The sequence below is a fragment of the Anolis sagrei genome, chromosome 1, assembly GCF_037176765.1.
Source record: "Anolis sagrei isolate rAnoSag1 chromosome 1, rAnoSag1.mat, whole genome shotgun sequence".
Classification (NCBI taxonomy): Eukaryota; Metazoa; Chordata; class Lepidosauria; order Squamata; family Dactyloidae; genus Anolis; species Anolis sagrei.
Genome location: NC_090021.1, coordinates 213,844,145 through 213,854,575, shown reverse-complemented (window position 1 = coordinate 213,854,575; position 10,431 = coordinate 213,844,145). Strand labels below are relative to the sequence as shown.

The following is a 10,431-nucleotide window of genomic DNA, read 5'->3' as shown; positions in this document are numbered from 1 at the left end:
CCCACAATTCCTAACATCCACTGGAGTTGAAATCCAAAACACCTGGAGGGCCAAAGTTTGCCCATGTCTGTGCCAGAACAACTTTAACTGGAAGTTTTAGTCAAGAACCCATTCATCTTTAGCGTTTTGTTATATGGATTGCCAGGCTGTGAATGGAAAGGCTCCTAAAACACTGGAATATAAGTTTGCTAATTAAAAAAGGGATCAGGAAGGCGACCTTTGCTGATTTCCTTTCTTTCCCACTTAAACGTTTCCAAAGGGCTCTCAGCTAACATCATAGTAGTAAATAGGATTGTATATAATAACTCTGGAGCAAAGGCTTTGTGAAAGACAAACCAAATATAGAGGAGGCTGGTCTACCACAATTGTGTAATTTCTCATATTTTGTTCAAAATTATTGACTTCATTATTAAACCGTCTATAGACCTGGACTACTAATTGGTTACACTTCTGACGGGAAGACACACCTCTGTATAGTACCCCATATCAGATAGGATTTGTGGAGAGATCGTTCTTGCCTTTAGCTGAATGCCCACCTTTCCACCTATTCAATGTGATTTTGACCGTTCACTTTTAACATACCTTGGCAAAAGGAACTCTTATTAAACATAACAAGAAAAAATGTGTCTTATAATTTACATTTTACTTTTTCTGTTGAGCTTTTTGGTAATCTTCCTATATGCATATGAAAAAATGGCAAGGCCTACTACAGTTAGCAGGAGTAGGGCAAACAAAGCGTAAAGGGCTGTTTCTGCACGAGATGAAGTCAAGTCCAGCCCCAAAAACTGCACCTTCTGAATGGCTGAGTTGTCAGGCGACGTTGTGTTGCTAGGTGGCAGACTTGTACCTAGGAAAAAAATGATCAGTAAAGTCTTAGTTTATAGACATGTTCTGTAGAAAGACTTTTCCCCTTGTGGTTTTCAAGCCAATTGAAAAGATGAAAAGCCAACCCAGGTTTCTAACAGCCCAATTGTTGGAAAATAAGATAATTTGAGTTGGCCCTTGAGCAGACATGGCAAACTTTGGTCCTCCAGGTGTTTTGGACTTTAACTCCTATAACTCCTAACAGCTGGTAGGAACAGTGGGAGTTGAAATCCAAAACACCTGGAGGACCAGAGTTTGCCATTCCTGCTCTAGAATAAGTGGGATCCCTCACTACAGTTACTACCCTCTGGCTATTTTTTAAGGTTGGAGGATTCTTGAGAATGGGCTTTGGAGGAGGCACAGGTGGAAGAAGAAAGAAAGCACTGGCTCTTGCAACCCAACCAAATGATTTCACTTGCCTCAAACACACTCAAACCTTCAGGGAGATGTGCCTATGGTTACTTTAGTGCTGGAGTAAGTGAGAAGAATTGAACTACTGTTTTCTGTCAGGAAGACAGATATGACCAAAATTATTACAGGGTCTAGTATTGCATTCTTAAGATTAAGATCTGTATTATATTCTTCAGATTAAGATCCCACTGGTCTGAGTAGATCTATCCAAAGTATGGCATTAACCCACTAGCCCATTAGCATTAAAAAATATTGTGATCCTGTATTGGGGGACAAAAACGTATCACAAAGCTATATTTCAGTAGCTACATCTCCCAGCATCGCTTCTGTCCTTCCCCATCCCAGCCATTTCTATGTGACCTCAGAGTAAAGGGATGATGGGTCAAAAAAAGTTTGGGAGCCATTGTTACATACTGTAGTTCACCTCTGATCTCCTTTGGATGTTTTTAGCTGATTACTCAAATCATTGCATTGGTTAGGCCACATCAGCTCTAGTTTCTGATACAGAACATATACCATCCAGTAGTCACCATTCTGCTCGCCCACAGAAAACCATATTTAATAAGCCTCAGAACTATAAGAGGGTTTTGCAAGACCAGTCGCTCTTGTTGCAACGGTGTAGTAACTGTAAGGACATGGACTATATTTTAGTTCTTGTGGACCTCTGGTGGTCCACGGACAACAGGTTGGGAACCATTGAGCTACAGAAAAATAAGTGCCCATATCCTTTGCAGTTCCACATAAATGGCCATGGAGGGGCATGTTACTAACAAGAGAGTGCTTGTGGATGTGAACATTGCTTGCTCAGAACAGACTTCTGTCCCTTGCAATGAAGTCAAAAGTGAGCTGCAATGGAGCAAATCTGCTTTTCACCCTCATAATTCAACAGCAGGACACCAGCCACTGTTTCTCATCAAATATGAATGAGATTCATCTTAGTGCATGGGCTCACTTGCACTGCTGTGTAGGTTTTAATATTGGAGGAGGCTAGCACTTTTTGCTGCCCCTACTTACCTTTATAGTTCACACATGTAAGTGTGTTGGAGTCTCAAAAGGATTTTTAGAGGCCCTCGTTCACACTCATGAACTGTACAGTGCCAATTTTATTGGGCATGCACTCATATGCTAAAAACATACCAGCAAATGCATCCAATAATCATCAGAAATTTAAATTGGGGGCTTGTGATATCTACCTCAGCTAGCTGTTCTCTCATACTAAAAGGAACAACAAGAATAAAGTCTGCATTGTCCTGTACTATAGATAGGAAGTATGGTCCTCTGGATATTATTGGACTGCAAGTAATATCATCCCACACATGCTGGGTGGAATTGATGGAAGCTGCAGTCAGAGCCACCGTTCCTTAATCTTTTCCTACAGGCTCGGTTTTCAGTTTACAATACTTAAGCATAAGCAGAAACATAAAATCATCAAACTACCCCAAATACCCCAAAATCTCACTGCAATATATATACATACATACATACATACATACATACATACACATAGGTAGACAGATAGATATTGAATTGGAGAGAAGACAACCATCCCTTTTAATTACTTTTTAGGGTGCAGGATTGCATTTTGACCATTTTAGTCCAAGAAACATAGATTAACTTGTTTAACAGCCCACAGCAGTTGCAATTTGATGCAGTGAAGCACCAAATGCCACCTTCCTTTCCAGTTAGGGGTTCGTAACATTATATAAAATACATATAAGGAGTTGTAGTAAGCTTGTTTTCTGGGCAAACCTCATCCATACTCATGAACAAACTGCCAGTGTTTCAAACATGTAGGTTCCTTCTAACCAATTCTCAATATGAATCTATTTAAAACTATCAGGAATTTACTAACCTTCAGGTTGTGGCTCTAGACACAAGTGAGGCCCAGTGGCTGGGTCTGGAAAGCCATTGCATCGAATGATAGAGGAATAATATTTTGAAGACTCCTTTGGAATTCTGGATAGATCTGGGTCTGTATAGTTGGTATAATACAACCCAAATCTCTCAGAGTAGCCCACTGCCCACTCAAAGTTGTCCATCAAGCTCCATACAGTGTAGCCTCGTATATCAACACCATCATGTACAATTGCTGTTAAAGTGCACAAAAAGAGGAAGAAATGTCTCACAGAGTGCAATCCAGTGTGTGGATTCTTCAGCTGGAAATCATATACACAATACACTGAAACAGACCCTTAAGGAAATGTATCAATTTCCAAAGAGTCTTCAGGCACCAAATTATAGAACTGTCTAACTTTTCATTGACTATCGGGCCATACGAGCTGACCATGATTTTCTATATAAGATTTCCATCTTGATGTCAGCCTGATGTACTAAATCTCATAAGAGCACAGAATGAAACAAGTCCTTGGCAGCAATGGCTGATGCACACTGGAGCTGGTGGAGGAAAGCGTGTGGTCACCTTTGGGATCGCTAAGAGAGTCACCACAAACTAAACCAAATACAACTAATTTGCTCTTCAGTCTCTTCCTTTAAAAGTCTAACTTTTGTAGATTTCCTACTGGTTGGGAACTAGATGGCAAGGATCCCTCACAGTACACAAGCAAACAATGTCCAAAATAAATAAATAAATGTAATCTAACCAAAGTGGCTACCTTTTGGTTAGATTAGTAAAGGTAAAGGTTTCCCCTTGACATTAAGTCTAGTCGTGTCCAACTCTGGGGGTCAGTGCTCATCTCCATTTCTAAGACAAAGAGCTGGCATTATCCGTAGACACCTCCAAGGTCATGTAGCCAGCATAACTGCATGTAGCACTGTTACCTTCCCACTGAAGTGGTATCTATTGATCTACTCACATTTGCATGTCTTCAAACTGCTAGGTTGGCAGAAACTGGGGCTAACAGTGAGAGCTCACCCCGCTCCCCAGATCCAAACCACCAACCTTTCAGTCAGCAAGTTCAGCAGCTTAGCAATTTAACCTATTGCACCACCAGAGGCTCCATTTGGTTAGATTATTTATAGTAAAGTGTGAATATTTTATCTAATGGAGTAGAGCATCTCCTTACAAAGCAATCTTTTCCAATATTATGATAGGAATTCTTCCAAAGTCAAATGGAAAGGTTTGCAAAAGTGAAACTGGGAACGTTGCCTAGTGAACACCCACTTCAATCCACCCACAATCAAAAGTATTTCCTGCATTTTGATGGTAGTGTATAAAATTGTAGATTTCTATCACATAAACATGAAAAGTGTGTTTATAAATATTTTTCAATTGCACGAAGGTTTGCTTATTGTTATCATCTAAACCTGGCAAGAGCAAGTGTTCTGGCTTATTTTGTAACAAACCACAAGACGTGGTTTGTTATAGAGTTTCTCTCGCAGGCTTGCGGAAGGTAAAGCAATCCAAAGCATTGTCTATTTCCACTTTCAGATGAAGTATGAAACACTGTGCTTGGGTTAATGGCTTCTGCTGCAGGTGGGAACCACGGGACAGCAGGCACATGCATACTTTTACTAAATTAATCATGGTTCTCAGGATTCCCAGGTTTATCATTACGTTGCATGAGATTGCTGTATTGCAAGGGAAGGGGAGCAAGTTAGAGGGATCACATCAGATTACTTGTTTCCTGGTTTTTGTATGGTTAAATGAAAATATACAGACTGAAGGGTGTAATACGTACCTTTCAAAGCTTCATTGATGTAATTTTTTAAGTAATGTGTCCTCCAGGGATCATTTAAGCCCTCGTCGACACGTTCTGAAATTCCATTTTCAGTCACATAAATAGGTGGGTTGTTGTATTCCTCCTTGATCCACTTCAAAAGCTTTCGAAAGCCGAATGGGGTCACTTTCAACCACAAAGAGCCAGAACCCAGCCAGCTACGGTCTGCAATGGAGGCAACACCTCTGCAGAAGAGAAAGCAAGTGAAAAGACCGGTGTGTTCCAAAGCATGAACTCCAGCTGGATATCAACAAGCCAAGAAGAACACTCAGCAGCAGCATCTTTTTGTTGGAACGAGTGGGTTGATCAGTGTGATACAGTGCACAATAGACTGCGTGTTGAGTTCAGTGTGAAAGCTTCTCAGTTAATGCTTTCCAGGGGGTGAGCTATACAAATCATTGTCCGTGAATGTAAGCTATGGAAAGTAGTGGATCAGTTGCAGAGGCAGTCAAGGAGGACAAGACTTTGTGTCATTCTTCAAAGACAGCAAGCAGGGGCCATACAGCAGTGAATAACACCATCTGGCATAATGAAAACAATAACAAAGAAATCTATTCCTAACACCCTTCTCTTTATAAAAGTATGATAAATTAGCATTTTGATGAGAGGTCAGTGTGGTATGTTGTTCATTCGTTCAGTCGTCTCCGACTCTTCGTGACCTCATGGACCAGCCCACGCCAGAGCTCCCTGTCGGCCGTTACCACCCCCAGCTCCCTCAAGGTCAGTCCAGTCACTTCAAGGATGCCATCCATCCATCTTGCCCTTGGTCGGCCCCTCTTCCTTTTGCCTTCCACTTTCCCCAGCATAATTGTCTTCTCTAGGCTTTCCTGTCTCCTCATGATGTGGCCAAAGTACTTCAACTTTGTCTCTAGTATCTTTCCCTCCAGTGAGCAGTCGGGCTTTATTTCCTGGAGGATGGACTGGTTGGATCTTCTCGCAGTCCAAGGCACTCTCAGAACTTTCCTCCAACACCACAACTCAAAAGCATCGATCTTCCTTCGCTCAGCCTTCCCTAAGGTCCATCTCTCACATCCGTAGGTTACTACAGGGAATACCATGGCTTTGACTAGGCGGATCTTTGTTGCCAGTCTGATGTCTCTACTCTTCACTATTTTATCAAGACTGGACATTGCTCTCCTCCCAAGAAGTAAGCGTCTTCTGATTTCCTGGCTACAGTCTGCATCTGCAGTAATCTTTGCACCTAGAAATACAAAGTCTGTCACGGCCTCCACGGTTTCTCCCTCTATTTTCCAGTTGTCAATCATTCTTGTTGCCATAATCTTGGTTTTTTTTATGTTTAGCTGCAACCCGGCTTTTGCGCTTTCTTCTTTCACCTTGATTAGAAGGCTCCTCAGCTCCTCCTCACTTTCGGCCATCAGAGTGGTGTCATCTGCATATCTGAGGTTGTTAATGTTTCTTCCAGCAATTTTCACCCCAGCCTTGCATTCATCCAGCCCCGCACATCGCATGATGTGTTCTGCATACAAGTTAAAAAGGTTGGGTGAGAGGATGCAGCCTTGCCGTACGCCTTTCCCAATCTTGAACCCGTCTGTTGTTCCGTGGTCAGTTCTGACTGTTGCTACTTGGTCCTTGTACAGATTCCTCAGGAGAGAGACAAGGTGGCTTGGGATGCCCATCCCACTAAGAACTTGCCACAATTTATTATGATCCACACAGTCAAAGGCTTTAGAATAGTCAATGAAGCAGAAGTAGATGTTTTTCTGAAACTCCCTGCCTTTCTCCATTATCCAGCGGATATTGGCAATCTGGTCTCTCGTTCCTCTGCCTTTTCTAAACCCAGCTTGAACATCTGGCAACTTAAATCCGAACAAAGGCCATGGAAACACACTGGTTCAAGTTGCACTCAGTCACAGAGTAAGCCAATGGCAAACTCCTATTATTATTATTATTATTATTATTATTATTATTATTATTATTAGAAACACAACAAGATGAGTCCACAGCAGACAAGATCACTCTGCTGGCTGTTGTATTGGATCACACATCAGGACACTTCCCAAGTGTCTAGGACTGGGTGATGTATCAGCGAATAATGTGTGCAGATCCCAGTAGGGTAGCCTTTTGCAGCTAGCAGATGGTAGTTTTGTCAGCACTGATTGTGTTTTAAGTGCAGGCCAAGGTCTTTAGGCACTGCACCCAGTGTGCCGATTACCACTGGAACCACCTTTACTGGCTTGTGCCAGAGTCTTTGCAGTTCGATCTTTAAATCCTCATATTGTGTCAGCTTTTCCAGTTGTTTCTCTTCAATCTTGTTGTCACCTAGGATTGCAACATCGACAATCTATACTTTGTTTTTTAACTCGATTGTAAGGTCAGGAGTACTGTGCTCCAAAACTCTGTCTGTCTGAATCTGGAAGTCCCAGAGGAGATTGGCGTGTTCATTCTCTGTAATTTTTTCCGGTTTGTGATCCCACCAGTTCTTTGTCGGAGGCAGATGGTATTTGTAGCACAAGTTGCAATTAATCATCTGAGCAACAGTGTTATGCCTCTGCTTGTAGCAACAGTGTTATGCCTCTGTCTGCGCGATCTTCTTGCAGCAGCTGAGGATTTGATCTATTGTTTCATCTGCTTCCTTGCAGAGTCTACATTTGGGATCTGTTGTTGACTTTTTAATTCTGATTTCGATGGCATTTGTTCTAATGGTTTGTTTTTGGGCTCCCAGAATCATCATCATCATCATCGTTGTTGTTGTTGTTGTTGTTGTTGTTGACATCTCTACCCCACCTTTCTCAATCCCAAAGGGGACTCAAGGCAGTTTTACACATAGGAAACTATCCAATGCCATTAAAAACAATATACAATTAAAATGAGCATTTTAAATATCATTATAAAATGCATCAAAACAATTAAAAACCATTGTTAGGGCTAGGGTTATGAATGCTTATTAAATAAACGTGATAACCATTTGACGGCATGAAGTTCAAACCAGTCCATACTCCAGGAAATAAAGCCTGACTGCTCACTGGAGTGAAGGATATTAGAGGCAAAGATGAAGTACTTTGGCCACATAATGAGAAGACAGGAAAGCTTGGAGGAGATAATGATGATGGGGAAAATTGAAGGAAAAAGGAAGAATGGCTGACTAAGGGCAAGATGGATGAATGATATCCTTAAAGTGACTGTGACTGGCTTGACTCTGAAGGAGCTGGGGGTGGTGATGGCCGACAGGGAGCTCTGGAATGGGCTGGTCCATGAGGTTAGTGAGTGAACAAATACACAACAATCCATTTGACACAACCTCTAATCATTAGTTTTGTATATCACTTACCTATCAGCATCGTAGGATGTCAAAAATGCAGGATAGTTTAAGTTGGATGCCAGTACTGTAGTGTAATGGTTCAGACCAAAAAAGTCATAGGTGCCTTTTATCCTCTGTTTTTCACTTTCAGTAAATTCAGGGAGGCTACATCAACCAAACAAAAAGGTGAAGGGCCTTATAAACTATACATTTATCAATATGTTAACATGCTTATTAGTTTAACTCTATCAACTTTCCTTTTAAAATCAGAAAGATATCTTTTATAGAAGAAATATAGCACATAAACACCAATAAATGGCTGCACATATATTTCATTGTGCCCAAAGGGGAGAAGCATAACATTCAGCTCTAACAGTCCCCAAGATTTAAGGTAACAATTGGTAAAGCCTTCCCATCAATTGCTATGATAATGATGATGACGGTGTTGATATTATTATTATTATTATTATTATTATTATTTGTATCCCACTACCATCTTCCCAAAGTGACTTAGGCCGCTTCACAGAAGCACTCCAAGTGCCACATGCAAACAACAATACAGAAGTATAATGATGTCAAGCAACATTAATGATATGTATCAATGTTACATATCAACACAGGCAACATTCATGAACATTTTTCACATGCAAAAACCAAGCACTGATGGCATTGCTTCCCATCCATTCCATGCTTATGATTTTGGTAATTCCCCACTGACATGCTTTTCAGATCACATCTTCATAGGTTGTGATCCATCAAATCTTTTCAGCCTGGGTTGTCCTGTCCTTCATTGTTTTCAGCAGTAGGCCATCACTTTATTCCAGTGGTTCTCAACCTGTGGGTCCCCAGGTGTTTTGGCCTACCACTCTCAGAAATCCCATCCAGTTTACCAGCTGTTAGGATTTCTGGGAGTTGAAGGCCAAAACATCTGGGGACCCACAGGTTGAGAACTACGGCCTTATTCAGTCTGTCTCACACTCCACCCATTTCTGACTGCCACTATATTTTATCTCTTGAACATATTGGACTTTACCGTTGTGGTTTTTCCCTTGTTTGTTTGTCTATCATCTATTACAAAATTGGCCTGTGGACCTGAGACTGTTGGCTCACATACTGTAATTCAAGGATCCTTTCTCATCTTGTAGCTTTTCTTTGGTAAACAGGGAAGAGAAACAGGGATGCTTCATCAGTTTTTACTGGAAGATTAGCTTCATTCAGCTGCACCTCTCACTGAAGTATTTCCACCACAGTTGGTCATAAAAAGAACCAGAGTGAATGCCTGAAATTGATCTTTTCTTCCTCCCTCTGGATCCCTTTCCCTTTTTGTGTGTTGTGACTCTTTGTATGTATGCTTGCAAACAAAAGCTGTCTTGTTTTATCGATTGTTTTGAACAATGGGATAAAAACGTTTCAAGTAAATAAATACCGTGATTGGCCCTGGCTTTTCTCCTGTATCCTCCTTTTCATCAGCTCACTATAGTCACCGTTTTTGAAGATCGGGTGAGCAAACCAACCAACATAGAACTATGACAAGAAAATAACATGACAAGGGTGATTGTATATATCTGTTTTGCAATAAGAAGTCAAAGTAAAGCCTATCATTAGCAATTCTACAGAAACAAAGGCAAAGACTTACAACTCTCTCTCTCTGTAGATGAGGTTTAAAGAGACAGCATAGCATCCAGCAATGGCAAGTGAACCAGAAGATTTGATGCTAACATTACTCTTCTAGTGAGCTTGAAGTAGTACCATACATGACTGAAACGTGGCAGTAGCAGTAGAGCCTGACAGCTACCAGGGTATTTTTGTGTGGGTCAGAAGCAACTTGAGAAACTGCAAGTCATTTCTGGTGTGAACGAATTGGCTGTCTGCAAAGATGTTGCCCAGGGGATGCCCGGATGTTTTACCATCCTGTTGGAGGCCTCTCTCATGTCCCCACATGAGAAGCTGGAGCTGACAGAGGGCAGCTCACCCTGCTCCCTGGATTTGAACTGCAGACCTTTTGATCAGCAGTCCTGCCAGCACAAGGATTTAACCCATTCTGCCACCGGGGGCTCCTTAACTTCCAGGTGATGAGTGGATACTGAAGTGCATATCCATAGCTACATGTAGATGTTGGTCCTTGGCTTCTGCCTCTCACAGAGCACCCAGCAACTAGCTACCATGGATGATCCAATGCTCTTTCCTCCAAGACCTCATGGTATCTCTTTCTTGCACTAT

General features: G+C 41.5%; 1 protein-coding gene across 1 annotated transcript in view; it reads right to left on the bottom strand.

The window, feature by feature from the left end:
- Positions 1-635: 635 nt before the first annotated feature.
- The window catches only part of LCT (lactase), a 40,933-nt gene continuing 31,137 nt past the window's right edge, over positions 636-10,431 (bottom strand). The window contains exons 13-17 of the mRNA XM_060754855.2: positions 9,638-9,735; positions 8,242-8,376; positions 4,914-5,137; positions 3,124-3,364; positions 636-828 (exon numbers count right to left, since the gene is read on the bottom strand). Coding sequence (XP_060610838.2) covers positions 636-828; positions 3,124-3,364; positions 4,914-5,137; positions 8,242-8,376; positions 9,638-9,735 — 891 coding nt within the window. The remainder of the gene's footprint in view (positions 829-3,123; positions 3,365-4,913; positions 5,138-8,241; positions 8,377-9,637; positions 9,736-10,431) is intronic.